This window comes from Netta rufina (assembly GCF_964035555.1).
Source record: "Netta rufina genome assembly, chromosome: 15".
Lineage (NCBI taxonomy): Eukaryota > Metazoa > Chordata > Aves > Anseriformes > Anatidae > Netta > Netta rufina.
The window spans coordinates 8,188,370-8,213,189 of NC_140138.1; the positions used below are offsets into that span (position 1 = coordinate 8,188,370).

Sequence of the window (24,820 nt, forward strand, 5' to 3'; positions counted from 1 at the left end):
CAGAGATTTAGATAAATCTAGATCATGGAGTCCATGTGGCTGTAACCATCCACTTCTTCACCAGGTCTGATTCACTCGTTTGGATGTGCATATCTTGGTTTAAGAAAAATGGATATCTTTCACTGCACATCCAGGTTAAGAAAAAGGTAGCTCTGTGTGCTGATCAAAAGCCTGTCCTTGTGCTGTAAAACTACAGTAGGCTGTCTTGCCAAAATAGTTATGTTCTCTCTACACTTTTTTTGGCATGATCTTGATGGTATTTCACTTGCAAAATTCATCCTGAGTTTAGCTGAAGTCATGCAGTTTGGAAGATTGTATTCTGCTGTGTGACTGTATGGTCCTATTAAGCAGACAAGTTGAAAATTGAAAAGAAATAGAAAAGGTCAAAAATCTCTTTGGATCATTCAACCAATTGCTCTTATTAGCCGGAGCTGTTCCAGCATTATACTGCGATCACCTTCAACTATGATGGCGTTAGGATATTTACATAGGCTACACCTGAGAGTGACAAATGCACTTTAATATTTACTTGCTTAATGTACCAAATGCTGCCTCATGAAGAGGGGAATTGACATAAATGACTTAATAAAAAGACTTCCTCTGGAGCTTTGCATTTAATGATCATCAAGTAGTTTACAAGCAGGAATGAAACAGGCATTAAAATGGTCTTCATTCAGAGATAATAATACCCCCATTTTACAGATGGAAAAATAATCCAGCCATAGGAATGTGTTTTAGGCAATGATAGCAGCCTTAACCAGTGCTTCACTGCATGTTTTAGGATGGATGAAGAGGCACTCAGAGCCCTGCATGTCATGGGGTGAAGAAGAATGGGGCTGTGGCTGTACTGTCATGGAAATCACCACTGTGAGGACTCATCTACAGTGCTGGGTTGAAAAGGGACTCCAGTCTGGAACACATTAAGAGAACTTTGCCTCACAAGGATTACCCTTGTACTCTTATGGCCTGACCATGCAGTGGAGACTACGTGGGCCATGGCAACTCATGCGATGGGGAGCAGGCACTGTGCCTCTGCTGTTTTTGTATAACCATTGGTGGTGATGTTGGTCTCTTCTCCGGTGAGAAGTGATAGGACATGAGGCTATGGCCTCAAGTTGTGCTCGGGAGGTTTAGATTGGATGTCTGAAAGAATTTCTTTACAGAGAGGGTGGTTGGGTATTGGAACGGGGACCCAGGGAGGCCCCGTCTCCATCCCCAGGGGTGTTTAGGAGGTGTGGGGACGTGGCACTGAGGGACGTGGGGTAGGAGCAGACTTGTAGTGTTCAGTGGCTGTTTGACCTGATGATCTTAAGGCTCTTTACCAACCTACACGATTCATTGAGCAACTTTGCGAGTAAAATTGAAGCAAAGGCAGTGCAAGCTGGAAAACATCCCTTCACGGTGCAGAGGAAGACTGCCAGCTCTTCCAGATGACGTTGGCTCTCCTCACTTTACACCTCAGGAAACACTTGAAGAAAATCCTGCAGCGTGTTACCGACTTTCGCTCCTCCGGGTGCGGGTATGCGGGCTCCGTGCTGCTTCACCTTAGCTCCCCCCTCCCGGGGCCGCCCCCCGCAGCCGTCCCCCTCAGCCGGGCCGGCCTCCCCCGCGCCCAGGCGCCTCCCCGGCGGAGGCGGTGCCGCCCCCTCGGCGGCCCGGCGCCCGGCGGCTGGCGGCGGCGGCTCCTCACGGCATGGCGGCCACGGGGGACGCGTTCCGGAGGGCCCGGGGCAGGGCCCTGTCTGCCTTCCGCCACGGTACGCCGAACCTCGGCGCGGGCCGGCGGGCGGGAGGTAGGGAAGGGGGGGACGGGCACGGGCAGCCCGCACCGGGCCGGGGTCCCCGCGGTTGTAGCAGGGAGCGGGGCTGGGCCGGGGCCTTCCCTGGGCCTGGGCCTTTCCCCCCGCCGGAGCCCAGCTCCGGGGCCGGCAAGGTGCGGCTGTGAAACGAGTGTTAATTTTAAAACGCGCCTCAGCGCCGCTCAGGCTGAGCTCCGCTACTTGTGCGGCTGTTGCTTGGTGCCGGCGCCGTGCTGCCGGGGGCCTGCAGCCGTGTGGGTGACCCGGCTCGTGGCACCCGGCCCCGGCTGCCTCAGGGTGCCGCAGCCCCTCGCAAGGCGGAGGGCAGCAGCGGCTCCACCTGCTGCTTCCACCTGAGACCGCTTCACCTGGGCAGCGACCACCCTGCCTTCTCCCAGGTGAAGAAAGTTTGACGCTTCAGCTGCTCCTGGGGGCACGCCAGCACCGAGCGTCCTCTGGTAAAAGTCTCCAAGGATGGAGAGCCTGCACTTTCCCTAGGTCTCTCAGGCACCTGGCGAGCTTTAGCAGTCACTTTCTGTTGCCACACACAGAAGGTATTCTCTTGCCATGTACTTGTTTATAAATTACAAGTTGCATTGGTTTGGCGATGTGGGCAGGGCTGTTCAGTCCCAGCGATTCTGCCGTATTTTCTTGGGTATCATTTGGAAATATTTGGCTTTGCTTGTTGCCAAATAAAGAGAAATCACCAACTCTGAGCATGTGAAGTATATGTATACAGTCATTCTGGCAACCTATTAATTGCAGATGGTCTGGTTGGTTTGGCACAGAATGCCAAGCATTTGCTGAGGGGACAGATGGCAGACAAGCCATCTAGTTACATCAACTGTATAGGGAAATTGTAATAAAAGGAGTGTTCAAGGCGGTGTAAAAATTTCTTGGAAAAGTTGTATCAAGTGTTTCTTGAAAATTGCCCTAAACATGGACAAAAATGTGATTTGGTTACCAATTTTCCAGGTTTGTTTCATTCTTCCAAAGTGCCCTTGTTTGGTGTTCCCAAATAAGTATTAATTAAGGCTTTTCTCAATGACTGCTGCCTTTTAATGTTGTTCAGGATGTGTAGCCCAGCTACCATCTCTAAGTACAATGTTTCTATATTAATGTTTTACTTAGCTCTCTTCCAAGAGTATAAAGTTCAATGCAGTGTTTTAATGACTGAGTGATTGGGAAAAAGAAAAGAAAAAAATGGACTCAAGGGCTAACAAAACTGAGGCAAAGTTTCTTGCAGTTTAAAATGTAAATCAATTGTCTTTGTTTTTTTTTCCTCTGGCTTTAGAGTTCGTTCATACTATAGACATAATTCCTTTTGTCAGGCAGGTAGCTACACAAAATATTTACCAGTACTGTTATGGTTTGGCACAATTAATTCACTTTTTTATTACTAGCCTTTCTGTAAAATCATGCTTCCACACCTTACCCCTAATAGTCATTGTTCAGTCTGCTTTCACATGATGTGGAGGTCATACCTCTAACCTGTGCTGATCTGCTCTTGATAAGTGAGTTATGTGAACCAGAAACTCAAAGTGGGGTGTCTAAAATATCCATGTAACTGATGGAGCGTAGTAGCAAACACCACATAAATTCCTGACTTTATTGGACAGAGACCTCTGTTTTGGCTTTTTTTAATACGTTATCTGTCTTTCTTACCCATGCTTCAGATGTCCACTACTTTTGTTAGTGTTTTAGTGACTACACACAGGACTGTATGTTTAGGTAAGTTCTGTCGTCTTCCCCACCACCTCTCCCAAAAACTAATGCTATAGCATGCCAAGCAAAGAATTTCTGGGAAAGTATGTAGAGCACTTTTTTCAAGTAACTATACAGGCAACAGTACTATCAGCTGTTGTCAGGTTGATTTATTTTTTCCTCAAGTGGAGGAAATAGTCCTCTGTATTTCTTGCAGGGTGTCTGGTATGTGTGAGAGCAGGGAGACTGCGTGGTGCAGGAGAGAGCATCCTTAGTGCCCTGGGTGCTTTCAGTGGCTAAATTCTCGGATAGATCATGCAGAGATGAGCTAGGATCAGATCTGGTGAGAAAAATGAAGTCACCACAAATGTAAAATAAAAAAAAACAAGTAATATCAATTTATTCAAAAAAAAAAAAAAAAAAAGAATAATCCTAAATCCACAGCCTATGTGTTTGAGAATCATCTCTGGACCTGACTTCTCCTAGTTCTGTCTGATGGTTCCAAAACGTTGACCTGCAAGAGGCAGGTAACCAGAGTTGTGTATTCGTGTGCTGAGTCCTGCAAGTGATGGATTCTACCTCTGTCACGTTGCTGTCACTCAACTTTCACAGACTAAGTTTATTCAGCTGCTCATATTTCTTATTTTGTCCTGTTCTTTATTCCTTTCCTAATTATGTTGTTTAGCTGTTATTAACTGCTGAGCTAACACCTTTGTGGTATTTGCTAGAGCTTTGGTTGTTTCTATGAAGTTTGTGTTTGGTTGGTTTTCCTGTGTGCTCTACCGTGCACTTTTCTGCACTGAAGTTCATCAGCTTTCTTCAACAGTGACTCTGAGTAATGAAGTCTTTCCTCAGTTCTTCACAACCAGGCCTTGCTTGCATTTTGCCAAGTAGCTTGGTGCTAGCAAACCTCACTTCCTCACTATTCGGTTGCTCCTACAGATGGTTTTGAATATATTGAACAGTAGAGGTGCCAGTAGAGATTCACTTGGGAGTTATGCATCTTGGCCACTTCCTTTTTTCTGACCCATTATTTATGTCTGAGAACCTTCACTGATGGCAGCTGGGCTCCTGTAAGTGCCTTGGGTAAGGAGCTGTGTCAGACACCTGTAGGAGATTCAGGTAGACGCTATCAGGTGGATTTCCCTTATCCACCTAAAAGCTGACTTTCTGAAGAATCAGTAAGTGTAGTAAACGTTTGTGTTACAGTTTCTATTAGCTTTGCTGATCAGTAGGCACCAGACTGCTCGGTGCTCTGTTAAGTGTAGAAGTGATACTGGCCATCTTCTTGCTGCTTTCTTAAAACTGCTTTTGTACAGAGAAAACCTGGGTGGTGCAGTGATTTTTTTATTATTATTATTTTTATTTTTATTATTTTATTTTCCTGCAGTTACTTTCAAATTCTGTGGGTGCCATCTAATCCAAGTGGTTTGTTGGTATTCACGTCTATTTGTTGAATCATTTGATGATATTTGAGCCAGGTGTGATGCCCTTCCTGTGAGGAAGGGTTCTGACCTCAGATCTTCACGGGTTCTTCCACAGTGAACAAGGATATGAAAATTTACATTGTCTTTCTGTTCCACCTTTATCCTTGGGTGCATCTTGCATGTCTGGAGCATCTGTTAGTCATAGTGAATGTCTGCAGGTTACCTGCTGGTATCGCCTCTAAAAAGGGCTTTATTAGATTTTGGATTTATGCTCTTTCTAGTTGTTCTTCATTCTTTTAAATTGATTTCTTGGACTACCAGAGTATAAACCTGGAAACCTGTAAAAGTTAACCTTTCAGTATATAAAATCTTTCCTGATTTCCTTACTTTGGATGCTTCGGCTTTAAGAGTGCTTTCTTGTTCTTAGCACCCTCCTTATGGCTGTTATGTTGTTCAGTCGGGCTGGATTCTTTCAGGCTTTTCTCAAGTCCTTCTCAGTGAATGCTGTGCATATGGTCTGAGCCTCTGGGATACTGTCTTTGAATAGTTTCCATGCTGTCCTCAAGGATTTTTGCTCTTTTTAAAAGCTTCATAATTACATATAATTCCCCTTCCTTTGAAATTAAATACAACTGCAGTTGATTTCTTATTTTTTCTTGCTTTCACATGAATGTTGGATCTTTGCACATTATGATTACCATTCTAGAACTCAACAGTAATATTTTTGATCAGGGTTTTACACTGATCGGAACAACTCAAGAACTGCTTCCCAGCTAGCATATTCCGTTCCCAGTACTGCCTCCAAGTTTCATAGAATTAGGCAATTTTTTTCACGTGGGCTTTGAGCAACTTTCAGTGACTTCACCTTGTCATTATGCAAGCCACCCCCCTTCACACCTACAGTCATGGGCTGTAGAAGTTTCTCTATTTTCTGCAATGGGTTTACATGCTAAATTTGGGAGTGGGCATAAAGGCATGACTAGCGTTTAGCATTTCATAGCCCTCCATACAAATAAACTGTATTGGAGGGGTTATTTCCTATCTTAGTTTATTTTATCTTAGTTTTTAGACAGTTTATCTTTAAAAAAAATAGTAGCATCGATTAAATTATTTGAGAAACTATTCTGTCAGTATTTCTTACTGACAGCTCTGTAGTTTAAGCTTACGGTACATCATTTCTACAGCAATTACTCCTTTAGGGAGTTTTGTTTTCTCCCCTGAAATGTATTTTGATAGCCATTTTGAAGATTTTTCTTTTTGTTGATACATAAAATCAAGTCTCCCTTAATAGGTTACATTGGTCATTCAGCAGAACCCCCTGTCATGTCTTTGGTGGTCTCTAAGGTACACCTGGAAAACACAGCTGAAAGGAATGAATGCTTCATTAGATTGAAATATTCAGTGTTTGAACATACAGAAAGTAATGCCAGTATCTTTTGAAACCATAATTACTGATAACGTTTTAATAGCAAACAAAGAATTATTAAAGATTTAGTACATGTACTTTATTGGTTTTTAAGCTGCTCCAGGGGTAAAAACAGCTGTTTCCAGGAATTAAAACAAATGGACTTAAAAGTGAACTGAAATTTTTCCTTGTGTATTGTTTGTGATGCACAAATACTGCATTAATTAAAAAAAAAAAAAAAAAAGCTTATTTAGAAAACCAATGTTATGCTTCTTGTCCAATCTTACGTCCATGATTTTTTTTCTAGGTATTTTATAGGCAGAAAGCTAAAAGCAGGGAAGTGTGTACGTTCTGCTGCTATTTCATATTTAAAAGCAGACAGAAAAGGGACTTGAGACATCTTTATCTTTCAAAAAAATTGCTTTAGAAGTTATTAAATGTTTTTGTTTTGCTTTTTGTCTTTGGTTAGCAATCTGATTCTAAACATGGAAAAAATCCACATTTCAGTTGTTTCAGTGATCTTTCAGAGAAGTGAAGTCAAGTCCCCTGGCAAACCCAGCATCAGAATATGGGTACTTCTCATACTTACTTCTGCCCATGTTGTACTGAGCAAGCGTGTCCACGTCCTTTCTCCTGCTACCTCAGCATCCACTGAGAGACTGCAGCCAGGAGTAGCTTCTCATAACTGCTTTGTTTCCATGAAATGCTATAGAGTGTAGAGATAAAACCAAAGCAACCTCCAATCCAGAGCTTGTTCTGTTGATGGCCCCACCAGTGAAATGCTGGAAGTGTCACCAGTGCTACAGGGCTGTTGCAGGCCTGCTTGCAGTGCTCTATATGACATCTCTAGTGGTCTCCTCAGCCTTTGTAGTCCGAGGAGAAATAAGAATAAAAAAGGAAGAAATAAAGGCACGTGACAATAATAGCTGTTGTTCCCTAGAAATGGTGAGGTTTGACTTAAATCCCACCTAGGTCACTGAAATCTTCTTGTGTGCGATCACTGCACCACCCAGGTTTTCTCCTGCGTATGCTGCCAACTGCTCTGGCCCTTCACAGAATTAATCCTTAGATATAATTAGAAGCTGGCACCATTTTTCAGCCCGTGCTACTTAAAATACATTGCATTGATCTTCTCTCTGTACTTTGGCGTGCATGGGAGCAGAGTAAGAGTGGGAAGTTATCGAAACTGAGGCATAGCAACACGTTCGGAAGTTGGACTTCTCCTGTGGCAATCGGCTGTAGGGCTCTTAAGGAGGCCTGCGAACAAAACAGATTTGGAATAGGAGCCTTGTGGGTGCTGTTGGAGCAGCTCTGCAGACCTTATTTGTCCTTCAGAAATGGAAGCCCTACGTACATTGCTTGTCTGAGAAATCTGCTGACTTCTGTCTGGCATTTGTGGTTTTTGATTGCTGTGGTAATTTCAAAAAGTCAAAAATGACCTCTGTGCCAGTAGTGATAAAGAACCAATTTTCAGGTGTTCTCAGCTCTGTTCAGTTTTGTGATGCAAAGGAAAAGGCAAAAAAAAAAAAAAATTTACTAATTGAGTCTGTCTTTTAATGGTTTACTTTTGTCTAATGCAACTGTAGCTTATTTAAAGGCTTGAAAAATGGACCCCCCGTGGATTTGAAAATTGAACCTCCTAGCCAGAAGGATGCCTTTGATGTCATTCACATAAAAGCCATTGCTTGCTGCATTTGAAGGGAAGATAGCAACTGCACATGCTCTTTAATTGGAACCTTACGGAGAAACATCGAGGACCTGGATCATGACTGGATGATCACTGCAAAAACAGCTGTTTGTTACTAACCTTCTGCCAGACTTCCGCATTCCCCTGGCATACCAACAGGGTGGTTTGTCTGAGCACTCTTGTGATCCACTGCATAGCCCAACAAACAGGTCCAAGCGGCTTTCTGGGGTGCCTCTCTTACCACTTGAGCAGCTGAGGGTCATTTGCGTGGCTTATGTACACCTGCTCTGCTGGAGGTGCAAACGAGCCTGGTGAGGGAGAAGCGGGGCATGAAGATTTGCTAGTAACAGTCTGAACACAGATTGAAGTCTATCAATAAATCATGTAATTGGAGGGCAGAAGACTTCTGGATCCAGCCACGGTAGTGGAAGATGCTTTTGTATTCTGTTCCTCAGTGCTACGCTCTTACCATGTTGGTCTGTTGTAAGAGCACTTGTGCAGGAGTGCTCCTGGGGTTTTAAGCCAAATCAGCCAAGTTGCACCAGTTGCAACAACTTAGTTTAACCGGACTGATGTTTTGCCTTGTACTGATGCAGAGAAAACTGTGTGAACTGCTGTGCAAGCTGCAGTGAGGGCAGTTAAGAGTTATTTCCTGGAGCAAATAGTTTCAGCTGGGGCTTAAGGCTTGGTGCACATGCAAATCTACACCAGTGCTGTTGTACCAGTACAAATCTAAAAGCAGAATATTTCAATTGTAGTACTTGATAGTAACTGGAACATAGTGCTTTATAGTAACTGAAACATGTTCCTGATAAACAAAAACCTAAAGTGGGTGTCCCTGTATTCTTTTGTTTGCACACATTCTTCAATGTTTTTTATGTGGGGATGAAAGTCTCTAAATTAGACTAAACTAAATTGATAGTGCCACATGATAACCGATAAGCTAATGCAACCTGGTTTAGATACCGCTAGGATTTTTTTAAAGTTAGGTTTCTAGCAATCAAATAGCAAGAAGGTAAAGTTTATTCAACCTCACTGTTATTTTGTAACTATTTATTAAATTGTCAAATACCAAAAAAAGAACTTTCAACTAGATTTGACTAAGACCAGTTAATTACATCTACTTAAAATGTTAGTTTTATTTATGTAGACTAGATTCCTGTATCTCTCCTGTTGTCCCAGCTTCGTTTTCTAGATTTGATTCCTTTTTGTCTTTTTTTCTTTCCCACAGGCGACTGTGGCGTATATTACCTCTGCATCAATTTCAGTTTTTCTCTTTTCACCCCCTATCTCTTTCCTTTTCTCCCCACTCTTCTTCACCTCCACCTCTGCATCTTCTGCTTCTCCTTTCTTCTGCCACTTCTTGGTTCTGTCTGTGTGCTGAACTTCTCTTTACAAATTCATCTTATCAGTCTCTCTCTCCCTCTGCCTCACATGACCGTCACCCACCCACTCAAACCAGAGCATCTGTGCACAGGCTTGGAAACATTCAGGTACCTAAAACCTAGAGAGCTACTGTATTGGCACAGATGTAAGGCAGGGGAAAAGAATGCCGTGAAATGAGAATAGCCCCTGCTCTGGCCTTGCAGCCAGTTTAGCTCCAGCTCTGCAGCCTCCCGGACAGCACGCTGTCCACTTGCCAGGCTTCCCTCTGCCCAGGCAGTGTACGTGAACCTTCTCGGCATGTGGGACCAGGTCCAACCCTGCTGCCTGGCTGACGCAGCTGTACAGCCGCCTTCGCCACCACACTCCACCCCACAGCTTGAGCAGGGAAGCATGGTGCGTCCACCAGTGAAACCCAGTCCTTTACTGATGAGATTAGTTTTTCTAAGCGGTTCCTGTGAAGATAGATAGATGTCTCTTTGTTGGCTTAGGTAGCTATTGTAGAACTGGCTTCAGTTTAATCAGTGCAAAATAAGTCGATTTTGCTCAGCATCCCTGATCAGTGCTGGCTCCCAAGTTACAGGAAAAGGGACAGGTGTTAAGGATCCCACCACATTGCTCAAAGACTAAAGCTTTTTTCCTGAGCATCAGTTTAGTGAGTGTGAGGTTGTAGCACTCCTCCATAACAAGCTCCCATTTCAGACTTTCTCTTTTCAGCCTTGCTTTGTATAGGTCATAAAGAATTTCTGATGCAAGCCTCCGTAACTCATTTCCTTATAACTTTCTACTTAGAAAAACTATGAGGTGATTTCTCTGCCCAAACAATGCCTTTGATACAGCACGTAAGCTGATTTTTATGGCAGTCGTATTTTTCATTTTCCATGCAAGACACACAATAAAAACCTAAATTACTTCATGTCATTCAGCTGGTTCCATAAGGCTTCTATTGAAAACTCATGGATAGATGGATCATTTCACTTCTCTGAATAAGTTATGTAATTGGAAGAGTTCATTTCATTTCAGAATTAAAAGTTAATAAATGGCTCAGAGTTCTATCTATAAAATATGATTATTATTTAGAACAAGGCAATGCTAGCATGAATTAACAAACAATGTTAATGGATAAGTAATTTTGTTTAGAAATTAAATGTTACGTTAACCAAAATGTAGAAGTTTGCATTTGGCAAAATGATCTGATGCCATAGCAACAGATGACAATTACAAGCAGCTTTGGGGACTTGCCCACATTCCTTTTTAGCCACCCCAGTCCTTCTATATCCATGGTGCAGATGAATTATAATCCCTGCTTTCCAACCTTCCTTGAAAAAAACATACCCCTCTTCTTAGAAAGTAAGAAGGTCCAGTATTAGGCCACTTGAAAGAAAACAGGAAGTGAATCCATGTGGTAGACATACTACTTGCTTATATGCTGCTAGTGAGGGATAAATCTAGAACTGCTTCAAACTATACATCAGATCAGGCAAACACAATTTGGGAACATACTTATCTATTGTATTTAATTTGAAATAATTTGCTGTATCATTTTTTACATTCAACTGTAGATTGATATAGTCACAGACTTTCTGATGGTTGAAATGCTGTAAAAAAAAAAAAAAAAAAAGGCAATAAAACTAAGTGTTTTAAACAAAATAGGAGTTAGACATGTTCATGACAAGCATAAAAGTAAGAAAGCCAGACCCAGCTGTCCAAACTGAAATTTTCGGGTCACGAATGTCTTTCAACAGCTAGAGAAACCCCAATGTACTTGTGTTTGTGCTTTAATTCAGAATTGAGATATAAGTCTAGGGACAAGATACCAATTTTTGTTTTAAATCAGTATCAAGCTATAGCTTTAGTTTCTCAGTGTGACATTTCTTTTTCGTAACATGCTTACAGGCAGTTTTATGTATTATACTTCTTTTGTGCTACTCGGTATTGGAGTATCAAAGAAACAAGTATACAAGAAAATTGTAGCAGTACAAATTCAAGTATAATCCATCTGCACTCACTCTACCAATGGAAATTTGTTGTTTTGTTTTGAGTTCCCACCTTTTTATCATGGTTCTTGGAAGCTATTGTGGCAGTTCCAAATTAGGTTTTCCATTGCTGCTGCCAATTCTGATGTTGCAGGGATTTGTGTTTGCTGACCTTTGTTCTGTTTGGTGGCATTAGCCCTAACTCCAGAGAATGTATTGCAAATAGCATTTAACTCAATAATAATTTAAGGACAAGTTTAGTGGGGCCATAAAATGTGGAATGTGTTGTGTATGTTTTAACTTGTTAATTAAAGGAGCAATAATTGGAGTCTTAAAAGAATCTACTGAAATGTAACGTTACACACTTGTGCTCTGTTGTACTCTTGCAATTTCCAGCACTATTTGCAAAATTCTTCACATACATTTCCTCTAATCAGTCTGCAATTACCATGTGGTATAATTAGATTAGTGTAATTTCATTTATTGCAGCTATGACTTACAGGAAAATTTTGCAATTCTGCCTTTATATTTGTCCTATATGAATGACTACAGAGTTCTATACTTTCATGAAAGTGGACTCAACCAACGTATTTAAGTGAAGAGCAAGCAATTTAATGAGGCATAGAACTTTTCATTCTCTTTATAAGTTTCTCTAGTACTTCACTTTTTTTTCCCCTGTATTTTTAGATGATGAGTATGAATGGAAGGGACCTTTCTACTTCATCCAAGGAGCAGATCCTCAGTTTGGACTGATAAAAGCTTGGGCAGTTGGAGACACTAACAACGGAGATGATGAATGGAAAGAAGAAATCAAGTTAACAGAGCAAGCAGTGCAGGCTGTTAACAAACTAAACCCTAAACCCAAGTTCTTTGTGCTGTGCGGAGACCTTATCCATGGAATGCCAGGTAAGGCAATTAAAAGTATAATAACTCCATTTTCTTTATGTTTCAGATTGGCAACAAGGCTAATTCCCTTGACTCTACAATATTCTTTCACAGGATTTGGTATCCTACTGTTTTGGTGTTTGGAAAAAAGAGAATGCTTTTAGATGATTCTTGAGATGTATTGAGCATTTAAGTTCTTAAAATGCTATAAGTCAGCAAATTCAAGTTGTAGCATTCTGTCCTGTTGCTGTAGAAAGCAGTGATCAGTGTCTGTGTGTATGACCATAGGAAGAACAAGAGAGTGTCTAGAAAGGTGTGTTATAAAATTAGACAGTCATAACTTTAAAACAGACTCATAATATTGTCCATTTTAAGATAAATACTCGTACTGGAAGTGAATAAAAAAAGTCATCTTACCAGTTGGCAAGTGGTCTCAAAAGCAGATCTAAACAAAGAGTCTTTGATTTCTTAGCCCTGATAACAAACAGAGCTGCAGACAGCCTTAGCAGTGCAGCTGACAGCACAACAATCCAACAGGAGAGCTTGCAAATTAAGTACTGCACACTTTCCTCTACCTGAGGTGGTGCTTCTTGGCCCTTGTATGCCTAGCAAGGTTTGAGTGTATTAGATAACTTTCACTAATTCATTCAGTGTCTCGCAAAGTGGATTTTAAAACCTTAGCTTCTTGACAAGACAAATTGAATGACATTATTATTTATAAGCTACAAACTGTCTTTTGACCAGAATACAATTTTAGTGATAGAGCAAAAAAGTATAAAAAAAACAGGAGATTTAAGCTTGCTAGGTTCTATTGCATAAAACCTCAGCAGCTTGATCATAATATGAAGTCAGCTGTTACACTGTTTTATTGATTTATCTTTTTCCATTAATTTTGGGAGCATACAGGTTTAGCCCAGAATTATAAGCTAATCTCTTCCTAAGAAGCATCTAACCTTCCCATAGCAGAGGTTTAATAAGTATTTTGATTAGGACACAATTTATGGAAGAGTTCCACATATGTTGCTTTCAGTATCGCTTGGAAGGGGAAGAAAGAAACTCATAATAAACAATAGATGTTCTGCACCCCGTCAAGAAGGGTATTTCACACACAGATTTAAAGAATCAGGAAACCTAGTCTAATTTCAGTTTAACTTGATATTTCTAAACATCTCATAAAACAATGCAGAGTTCTGTCTGTTACCTTTGTCTACCTTTATCTATTTTGATTTTATCAACATTATTGTAAGGCCTATTCTGTTAATAGAGAGTGAGTGCTAATTATAGACAGCCAGCAGTCTTCTGATTTCTGCTAGGTGCTGGATGGCTGGATAAAACAAAAGAGTGTTGTGTGCTGCAAGTTTGTTTTCTCTTAGAAATGGATCTTTTGTTATCCCTTCTACCAGTGTGTGTCTTGGACTTGTATATTTTAAATAGAAACCTGTCGGAGTGCAGCAAAACATCATCCATTCATTTTACTAGCAAACATGTAAAAGAAATCAAATACATTGTACTGCTGAGATCACTTGTAGTGTATGATGTATGTGCCGTGCATTGTATAAATATTTGAAGCTGCCTACTGCAATTTCCAAGAAATTGCAAGAAAGAGCAGTTATTAACTTGCTTGAGCTCCTATATTTTATTTAATTCACCTAATAAGTTCTTGTTGATTTAAATTATATTCTTTAATACTTTATAAGCCTGTGTTACCACGTCATTAAGGAAATAGTAGGAAATATACTGCTAAAAGGAATTTTAGTCCTCAGCTGAAACAATTTACTGTCTCATTTCATTGCTTCTTTTGTATTAATACAAATGACTTTCTGTGTAGTGAGTTGGTAAACATATAAATACAACTTTACAGCCAGCCATTTGTCTTTCTGTCCAAACTGATGAGAGCCTGAGATAGAAGCGAATCATTCTTCTCTGCAGAGATACCTGGGGATTAGCACACTGTGATCAGTTGCCCCAAAGGGCAGAGAGACGTGTGATACAGCAGGGGTGGATAGAAATGCTGAGTCAGAAAAAAATATTTCATAGAAGGTAACGCAGAATCTGTGTCTTTTAAAGGAATTTGAAACAAACTGTATGGATGTCCATTTCTGAAGTGAAATAATAGGCTTTTCAAAGGATTTTGTCCTACCTTTTTCTCTCAGTCTCTGGAATAGAAACTCATTCAAATCACATACACACACACAAAAAAAAAAAGGTTAAATAAAAACTCTAAGAAAACATATTTTAAAGAGAGACAACCCACAATTTTAACAGTGTTTTATCAAGATACATATTAACAGTTTCTTTGGTGGAGCTTGTTAATAGCTGCTACTGTATGAGACACTGCAAGACACCAGCATTAAGAAGCCAAGTTGTTGGCTTTATAAGAACTTGTTTGCTGCAAATTCTTTATTAAATGGAAATCCCCTGATGTTAAAAATGAAACCTTTTCAGGTTCATTGCGGTGATAGTTTCTGGAAAACTTGGAAATACTGCAGTCATTTTTTCTGTTTTTCTGCCACATTCCATGTTGAGCTCTGGGGGGTCAAGGTGACTCACAGAGGAATGAGTTCCTAAATTTCTTCTCTTCGAGGGCACATGTTTGAAACTCTAGTATATTTCTGCACCAGTTCTAGCTCAGTTTTAAAACAAAAATAAGGATATAGAACCATTATATTCCATTACCAAATGGCACAAGTCTCTTTCCACTACTTATCATACAAATGCTGTGCTTGAGATTTCATACCTTACAAATATATCATCTCTTTTAACAATTCTAACTTAAAACCACAAACAAATAAAGTAAGTCAGCAACTGATTAAACTTCAAGAAAATTTCAGAGAGTTCAATTTTAAAATTATAATAAGAATATTGATTTTTTTCAACACTTTCAGCATTAGTTATTAAAAAAAAATCAAAATTTTAAGTCTTTCTGCAGCAGTACATTAATGAGTAAGAGAAAACAGGGAATCTAAGATTTGTTACAACCAATAGCTTTTGAGGTAGCGTGAATGCATAATTGTTTGCATGCAAGACCAGAATGGAAGACCAGTACTTGCATTTCTTTTCCTTGAGGAATTTAAACATTCTGACTGCATGTTTGTAGTGGTATGGTACTGCAGTCATTTCATGCTTCTCCACAGAGCAGTCTCTCAAAGAATAATTGCTGTGCTAATTCCCTTATCATGTTAGTTCAATAGAAGGAAGGATTAAAAAAATCTTTTTTTCAGTAGGAGAAATTAAAAATTATATAAGGCAAGACTTTGATTTAATTTTAACAGTTGTGAATTTGGCTTATCTTATTTAATATCTCAAATTACCTTGTAAATCACTTGTGTATATCAGCTATATTAAAACTATATTAAAATCAGGGTTAATGAAAGTGTATCATAGTTACTGTTGCAGCATGGTTACAGTCAGCGGAGATTCATCTTATTTTATGATCCACTGGCTGATGTCTATCAGGTTCTTTGGATAACATTACTTTATAATCAGTACCTGACAATTAAAAAAAAAAAAAAGGACAAGAAAAAACACAAACATTCCTCTCTTAATGTGTTTTATCATGAAGAGCTCAATTTAAGGCTTGTCATGACTGTTTTAAAGCACACACTCTAGCTATTTAGCTGAAGCAAGGTTGAAGCCTTTTGCAGAGGAACTCCAAGAAATCTCAGAATTCCAGCAGCTCGAAGTGATGAGCAGAATCCTGATCAGCTGGGAAGCAATCAGGCACCGCACTTGGAATCCATTACAGATATCATTAGAGCAATGAAGTAATCAGCACCAGTATCTTGGTATTTAGCTGCTGATTAAAAGTAGTTTGTACTCTGAATATTATTTTCAAAAGTTTTTCTTGATTACATAATCAAGAATAGGATATCTATTCCTGGTAATGCTAATATTGTGGTACATAATCAAGAATTTTAAGCAATACCTTATAATGCAACTTTGTTACTAAAAACGGTTTCTGTAAACTTGATACTTACACCTAGACACATCATGATAATGAAAGACTTGCTTCTAAAAACATTTATGTGCATTAAATTAATATACCATAACTTACTACAGCAAAAATAGTAATCTGCAAAATATTATGGATAGGGTAATGTGTTTATTTCATTGCTTTTGTGTAGCACTCTGGCAACATGTCTTTTTTTTTTTTTGTCGTATCAAGTTTGCACTTTCTGTTTTGGTTTATGACAGCTTCCCATGTCCTTCCATCAGCCAATACCCTTTGAGCCTCACATTGCAGCAAGGTTCTCCACCCACCTAGACTGCAACATCCTAACTCCACAGCCTTTGGAAAAAAAAGTGCCTTGCAGTGACATCAGCCAACTCTCTGCATTCTGGGATGCTTCCCATCAAGTCCCACAGATTTGCTTGGGTTGAAGTTTTTCAAGAGATACACAATTGAATCCTCTTGCAGTACAGATAGTTCCTTTGCTTTTTTAAGTCTAGGCCCAATGGCTTGGGAGAACATTTTAGTGAGGACTGAGGAAAAAAAGGGCATTGAGCACCTATCACGAATAACTGCCTCACTCAGCAGGTTCACTCACTCAGGTTCTACATTTTCTTTGTTATTTTATTGCTAAAGTAGCAGCAGAAACTCTGGTTGCCCACCATGTCCCTTGCTAGTTTCAACTCTTGTGGAGCTTTCGTTTTCCCAACATGAGCCCTGCATGCCCAGGCAGTATGTCTGTGTTCTTCTTTTCAAGCTTATCTTTGCTTCAGTCTCCTTTTTATGTCCTTTTTACATCAACGCTCAAAGAGTTCCCCATTTAGCCAAGTCATTCTCCTGACAATCTACTTTTTTTTTTTCCTCCTTAGTATAAGGATGGGCAATTCTTGTTAGGAGGAGGTTTCTTTGAAGACCTGTCAACTCTCTCAAACTCTTGCCTTTCAGAGCTACCTCCCACAGGATCCCATCTACCAATTCCCCAAATAACACAAAGTCTTCTCTCCTGAATTCTCTCCTGAAGCTCCAGATCTGCTGTCTGCCTGCTTTACTCCCCTCAGGATTATGAACTCCGCTCTGATGGCTGCTGCAGCCAAGGCTGCCAGGGATTAACACGCTCCCTAGCACCTCCTGTGTTTGTGGGCAGCTGGGCCGGAAGAGCGGGCCCTGGTTGGCCCACAGCTTTGCATCTGTGTTAAGAGGTTGTCCAGGCTCCCTCCTGGATTGCTGTCAGCAGGTATCGGGGAGGTTCGTCTCCCTCGAGAGTCAGGGTCTGTGATCTGGAGATTTCATCAAGTTGCTTATAGAAGACTTAACCCATTTATTCACCCCGATTGTCTCTAGCAAAATCCAACTCTTAAGGGCTGACCTCTCCTCTGATCCTGAACCACAGGCTCAACAAACGCGGTCTCTGGTCATGAATACCCCCCTCCTTACATGGAGGGCAATCCCCTCCCACCTTCTTTCTTGCCCTTCTTCCCTGTTCCATTTAATATGCAGCATTGCACTTTCTTTAGCATCCCATACCTTTAGTCTGGAGCAGTGCTTAGGAACCAGCTTCTGCATTTTAACATCTTTCGTTACAGCAGCAGAGAATTCAGCTGTTTGCAAGGTCACCCCACTGCAGCCATGAGAAACGCTCACTTGTGAAGCCGAGAATGACAGCTCTTTTTATGTGACTGAATTCCCTTAGAGGAATTTATTTAAACTGCATTTTTGTAATGATACTACTGCTATTAGTGGCATGATAGACATCAGTTCTATGCAGAAAAGTCTTTTATGTGATGTAGCTTTAGACCAGGTGTTTAATTATTTTTCATTAATTGTTCTGCTTACAAGGGTGAAAGAACAAGTAAGACAGCAAGTCTCCTGCAAACTTTACTTAGCTCTGAGTGTAGTAAAACATATCTGTTTAGAGACTAAAGGAAACGAGACTTGTCTAATAATGTGTACAATCAAAAAAAAGATGGAACTTAAGCTTGATCTGTTAGCAGTGTTACAATGGATCAGTGAGCAAGAAATGTTTATGCTTGCAGTTTTAGATTAATTTGTATGTATATATTAATTAGAAGAAATCAAAATTACTGGAATTGAGTATTATGACACTCAAAGTACATTGTGAATACCTGTACTAATTCCTTCAAGTGAAGGTGTAATCTCTAATAGACATTTTTCCTGCCCAGGTCTCTACATGGTTAACAATCCACCACAAGCCTTTTCAGTCAAGTAAGCCCACACAGTAAGATGTTTCATTTTTTTTCCTCTACCTTTGTTTTATATTAGTAAATTATTTAATTAAAGACTTTCAAACTGTTCTTTCTGACACATTTCTGAAACAAATCTGGTTCTGGTGGAGCAACCTTATGCTTTTGCTAAGGTGAGTGGACACAGCATTTGGCAGGAACAGGCATGCATGTTGTGCTGTGCTTCAGAATTCCTTCATTTTGCTGAGAGGTGGGAAGGAGGAAGACTTGCATCTGCTATTACAAAGGTCTTTTCTCTGAAGAATACATCTATTCCATTTTTTATATCCCTCTGCAAAAAAAAAATCAATCTAGACAGCTGTGTAAATGATGGCAGGAGACTAAGCCATTGTATTTGAAATAGACTGAATTCCAATACAAGAATTCTGTTGTCTCTGTTCTTCTGACATGCCTAGTGAATTAATTATGATGGCACTTCTTCCTTTTTAATTAATCTGCCTATATTTCCATTTCTCTCATTAGTTTCAGAAGCAATTGTCCATCTTTCTTTCTAGTTTGATCGCGTCAAGATAAGCAGTTTTGCCTGTGTATGCTTTCTTACTCATTCCCAGTGTCTGGTGTTGTGGGGCTTTTTTGCACAGATTTTTATTCATTATAAAGCAGACAGAATATTTAGTGGTGTTGCTTGTTTCAGATGCTTTTAGGCTTCTTTTTTTTTTTAATTTACCTATCTTAGCTCTCTTGAATTACCTGTATTGCATCCCCACAACGCACCCCCGCCCTACGCAGGGCAGGGTGTGGGGAGGAAGGGATGGTACAAGGAGCTGGTTTTCTGTTTGCTGAGGTTAGAGCTGCCTCATGCCATTTTGCACATCAACAGTGGCTCTGAAATTGGTACGCCTGGTTCCTGGGGAGATGTTGCACAGGAAGGAAAGCACTTCATTTAATCCTTATATCTACCTGGGAGCTTTTTTCATTACAGTGGCTCTTCCTCCTTCCCTAGAGTTTAGGGAATACGTGTGGTCTTTCAAAGATACCCGGTATTACTGCACGTGGTGGCAGTACTGTAGTGAAGGTGTCAGTGAGGAAGGACAGGAGCTTTGTAAGTTATATAATTGCAATGCAAATTTTATAGCCAGACTAAAGTCTCATGAATTTCTTTTATTCTACTATTAAATATATTTCCTTAACGTCAGACAGATTTGCCATATGCATTTAATTGTTGTCTGCCTGATAGAGTAAACGTTGTCCTTGTTGTGCCTATATATATATTTGCATGTATTCTTCCATTCACGTATACGTGGATATGCATTTCAAATCTTTAACAGGGCAGGTATTACAAATGTGATAAGCTGCAGTAAAAATGGCACAAACTGATACTTTTTTCAGATGCAAACTAGTTACCCCTTAATGAACAGAAGGGGGTTGGGGAGAATTAAACAGAAGCTTTCACGTTTGATCAAAGCTGCTCTGCCCTGCATGGTGCAGGAAGAAGAAACACAGGGTTGTTACCAAACATGACATGGCACGGAAAGGTACGCAAGGAGATGTCTCGTATTGTTTGACTGCTCCTCAGCAAAGCAACTGTATAATACTTAAAAATGTCTACACAGCTAAAACTGGGTAGACCCAGTTTCTGAACTTTTGTACGAGTTAGGTTTTTGTCTAATCCACCAATGCCAACCAAAGCCTGAATTGCCAGATAATTCTCTGTGATAGGATTAGAGCACAGAGTTGGTCAGCATTTGGTACCGTAAAGCATGATGAAATGTAGACTTTTATATAAGTTTCTTTTGTAAATGGAACAAGTTAAATCATCTGATTAATTGTTTTAATCAGCTGTACAGAGCCACAGTCATTCAATAATATTATCTTATTGCTCCTTGGTTTCTTTACTGTCTGTGTCTCCTCTCTTTAGAGCCGCAGTTAGATTTGTAAGATCTTCCAGGATTGTGTCTGCTACATACTTTCATTTTTCTTCTTCTTTTTCTGTGTGGTCTGATGTTTATTTGGGGCTGTGAGCACCAAAAAAAAATAAAAAAAAAAAAAGTGCTAGAGGAACTTCCAGAGAGAAAACAGAAGCACACCTATGGAATTTGATGGGGTAGGGCTGCAGCTAAATGAGATCAAATTTTAGGGTATGAATGTCTAAATTCTACTTGAGGCAGCTACATTTTTTTCCATATCTTGCTGTAAAATTTAAATGGGCTAAAAATAATAGCAGTGTAGCAACAACTGCTGTTTAACCCACTAGCAATCCATGGACTGAGGCAACACAGAAGATTAGTCTTAAATTTGTAGTAGAACTTCAGACACTGTCAGAAGGAAGGAACAACTGGTCTTGATGGAGGAAGAGATTTGTGATGTGCACTGATCATCTGCAGAGGGACGGGACCTTTAGGAACAGCTTTCCGTAGCCAGGTACAGGCGGACAATGGCCAGGATCGATGTGAAACCCATACTCCTTTCGGAATGCCATTTCATATTTCCCTGTTACCTCCCGTTTTTTTTTTTTAAGGAGGGTATTAATTACCCTAGGCAATTACAGACTGGCTGCATACAGGTGGGTGTAGTTGCCATTGCTACACACAGGCCACCAGCCTTGTGCTAGTGTGCTTTATGCTGGCTTCACAAGACCACAATCCTGGCCTACCAGGCTCGTTACCAGCTCGTTGGGGGAACTGGCTGTGTACTGGTGTGCCTGGCTCCCCACTCTCTGCCTGCTGCTTCCAGGGTCCCAAACGCTTCTAGGACCATCTCAACAGCTAACCAGTGCCCTCCCGCTGCATACAGTGCTGTGAGCATGTGTGCGTGTTTATTCCCCTCAAATTCTGCACATTTTTGCTCCTCTGTCACTCTTACTCCCCAATAAAGCCTTAGTGCTTAGCAACTCAATTTGGCTAATTACAATTTTGGGCAGCGCTATGTGCTTTATGTGAAAAGCAAGTAAAACTGCCAGCTACATGTGTCCTTAAAATTATGTACTCCATTCTGTAATCCTGTCTTCCATACAAACAGTGTATTTTTCCATATAATAATAGAGGCAATGATATGCACTAAGTTTTCCAAGAGCAGGTGCCAAATGTTAGGATTCTGAGTTCAAATTTAGGCAGCAATTAAGGGACATGATTTTCAAATCAGCATTTCTCCATTTGACTTCTGCTTGACAATTTGATGATCAGGACACAAGACGAGCTGGGCGTACTGGCTTTTATACAATCAGTACCTCTTATAAGCTCTGACACGTACGCTGGAGAGAGTGAAGTTATTTACGTTCAGAATAGACAGCTTCAGAGTTAAGGAGCATCAGAGCTGATGGCTCTGTTGTCCAGACAGCGGTATGGCTTCATTTCTGGTTATAATCACTGTAACGTTTTAAGGCATTCCCCCTCCTGAGAGAATTGCTAACTTGAGCCTCTTTCCAGGGCCCAGATGTGATGTGAGACTGCTGCAGTTCAGCATATTCCTATCTTCTGTTTCTGTTAGAGTCCCTGAATGCATCTTCCTCCAAAACTCTAGTTTTTATAGATAATAAATTTTAAAGCATAGGCTGCAAACCTTCACCTTAGAGGGTAACTCTAAGAAAACTCTTCAACTTGTTCATTTTTCTAAACCAAGAGGAAAGTACATACCATAAATGGTCCTGGTCAAAGCATTTTCTTTAAAACTAAGATAAAGGCATCTCACTATTGTAAATGCTCCAATTTCTCTTACTTCAGAAGCAGCTTTGGGCTTGACCAGGAAAGATTAGTGAATTTTTGGCTTTGGTAAGAGCTGAAGCTTAGTGCCTTACAGGCAGTTCTGCCTGATTTTGGTTTGGAGCCAGTGAAAAGGGATCTTTGAGGTAATACTGAGTTTCATAACTTTTGTTATATTTAATAAAATCTGCAGTCATTTGCATGTGAATGTTCATCCTCCTCTTTAGCAAACATTTTGCATGCATTTAATGTACAAACTTGTAATTTTTTCTGTTGATTTCCTGACATCCCTTCCAGGAGGCAGAGTGCTGCACTCGTCCTTTGTTATATCAGATACAAACCATCTTGGTCACATTTCAATAACTGAGTTGTTGGAGATTTGGAGCTCTTTGCTGCTGGTGGCTTTTGTACACAAGATGTGATATGAATGCAAGGCTGAAATCTGTATGCAAATGCACAAACTGCCATTTATATGTTTGTGAACTGAATAAATTACAGAGAAAGTCAGGTCCCATACAAGTTCTTAATGTTACATAGAGCGAATTAGCAAGGCATCGTACAAAGGAAGAAATGCCTGATAATGCTTAATATCTTTCTCAAAAAGTGATTTTTCTGTAGTAAATCTGGCTGTGAACTGCTTTTGTTACTGCTTTTAAACTACCATTAAATAACCCATTTTGCTAAAACAAAGGAACAATAACTTAAAAAAAAAAAAAAAATCACCAGATAACTTTAAGCTGCTCTGCCTGCCCTCGAGGGAAGCATGTATATAAGGAGATGTTTTATAAAAGCTTAATTTTAATTAAAAATACAGTAATTCTTAAAATTCTTCCCCATGTAGAAGGCGAGAGCACAAATGCTGATGTTTGATTTGTTCATATAACAAACAGAGCTAATTAAAAGAAAAAAAAAATGTCTACAGAAATAATGCTTAAAATATGGTTCCAGCTTTAAAAATGACTGCAGGCATTTCACCTTTACTATATTTGTCCTTTTTTTCCTCCCTTTTCGGAACTGGCTGCTTGGTTTACTAACAAAAGCAAGTTTGTGTGTGGTTTTATTTATTTATTTATTTATTTTTCAAAACTCCCATCAGCCTGGCACAGCTGGGGAGGAGGCAGCTGTGTTCAGCTCTGCCACATGCGGCTTCAGCAAAATTGTCAGCTAAATCCCAATTCCTGAATCTTTGTCAGTGGAGATTTATAATAGAGCGCAAAGTAGAAAAGGCACAGATTGACTTTTCAAGTGCGAGGTAGAAGCAGTGGAGTTGAAATGTTTATACTGATGTTCATACTGAAGTAGTTATAGGTTAAAATTTTATTTGTTGAATATTCAGTAATTTTTTAAAAAATACGTCATTGTTCGCTATAGTGTGTTGTTTTTTTTCTGCACTGTCATCTGAAATGACAAGCAGTGTTTTTAAGTGTGATCTAATTTTCTGACAGTAGGGTAGCATACACTAAGTTAACTCATTGCATTCATTTCTCTCGCTGTTGCAATTTACCAACAACTTTGATATGCTGGGGGTGATGGAGCCCAACCAAAAGGATTCTTGGCTGTTTTCTTCTCCAAACCTGTATCCAAACATAAGTTAGTAACGTAACCCAGTTTCTTAACTGGGTGGGTAGTACAGTATTTGTCAAACATCTAATAGTACCAATTCCAAGAAATGTCACTATGGTTGCATAAATAAACATTTTATAGTAATTATCTGTTTCTAGTAAAACCTAATGGAGCATTCAAAGCCTCCAAGCTGCTTAGTGTGAAATTTAATTTGCTGTAATCAGCCCAAGAGCAGGGAAGCATGAGATATTCTCTGTGCATGGAGAATATCTGCTCGACAATATGATTTACTCTCATACTGCAAACATATCATAGTCAGAAGAAAGTGTTTAACTTGAGCAAGTATATACTTATTTGTATTTTGGACCATAATCTGTGGTCTGCTCTGCAGCTGATCTGAGGAATCCTGTTAACCGTAACTCTCTGAATGAAAATCTTTGAAACATGATTATGTGCAAAATTGTCTTAAATCATACACTCTTCCATTGTACTAGATGATATATAACATATTATATATGTGTATGGAAGCATAGTTAGATTTTTCTCTATGTTATGGTAAAACTTAATCTCTCAAACTCCAACTGTAATTCCTTTTCCTTCTTTTTTTCTCAGCCCAGAAAGTTTTCATTTAGCTTAGGAACCTTTGAAAATGCATACATGGAGTGGACATCCACAAGGAGTTACTTATTTGGCCTATTGTATGGTAAATATATCTCTGAATCTTTGTTGCCTCTTTTTTTGTTTTTCCTTGGAATTGCATGTGCTATACATAAGGAGTGGGTTGCACAGAATTGGTGCTTTGGGTTGTGCAGGTATTGTCAGATCAGATGACCACAACTTATGCTTTCTAGCATAAGCATGAGTGCTTTTTCAAAGGCATGTTTCTAGGGTTTTCCACCCCTCTGAATTGGAAAGGATTTTCTTCTTCTTCCTTGGAAGTCAGTGGCAGAAGATCTCGCCCACGTCATTTTGACTTGATTAATCAAGCTGAACAAAGCTGTCTTGTCCAAACTGCCATCTCATACATAGTCAATGAAAAGTAACATGATTTTAATGGGTAGGCATTGGGATAAAGCATCCACTTCCCGTTTGAGGCTCTTCTGCCTGTGGCACATTGCCTGCTTCTGCTGTAACCCCATAGTG

The 24,820-nt window shown here is 39.9% G+C and overlaps 1 protein-coding gene across 3 annotated transcripts in view; it reads left to right on the forward strand.

Annotated features, from left to right (window-relative positions):
- Window positions 1–1,654: 1,654 nt before the first annotated feature.
- The window catches only part of CPPED1 (calcineurin like phosphoesterase domain containing 1), a 50,836-nt gene continuing 27,670 nt past the window's right edge, over window positions 1,655–24,820 (forward strand). The window contains exons 1-2 of one of the 3 annotated variants that reach the window (XM_084295809.1): window positions 1,655–1,757; window positions 12,069–12,287. In XM_084295809.1, the coding sequence (XP_084151935.1) occupies window positions 1,694–1,757; window positions 12,069–12,287 (283 nt within the window). In that variant the 5' untranslated portion in view covers window positions 1,655–1,693. Of the gene's footprint in view, window positions 1,794–12,068; window positions 12,288–24,289; window positions 24,381–24,820 lie in introns of those variants that run through there. The other 2 variants (XM_084295808.1, XM_084295810.1) reach the window with 2 other exon arrangements.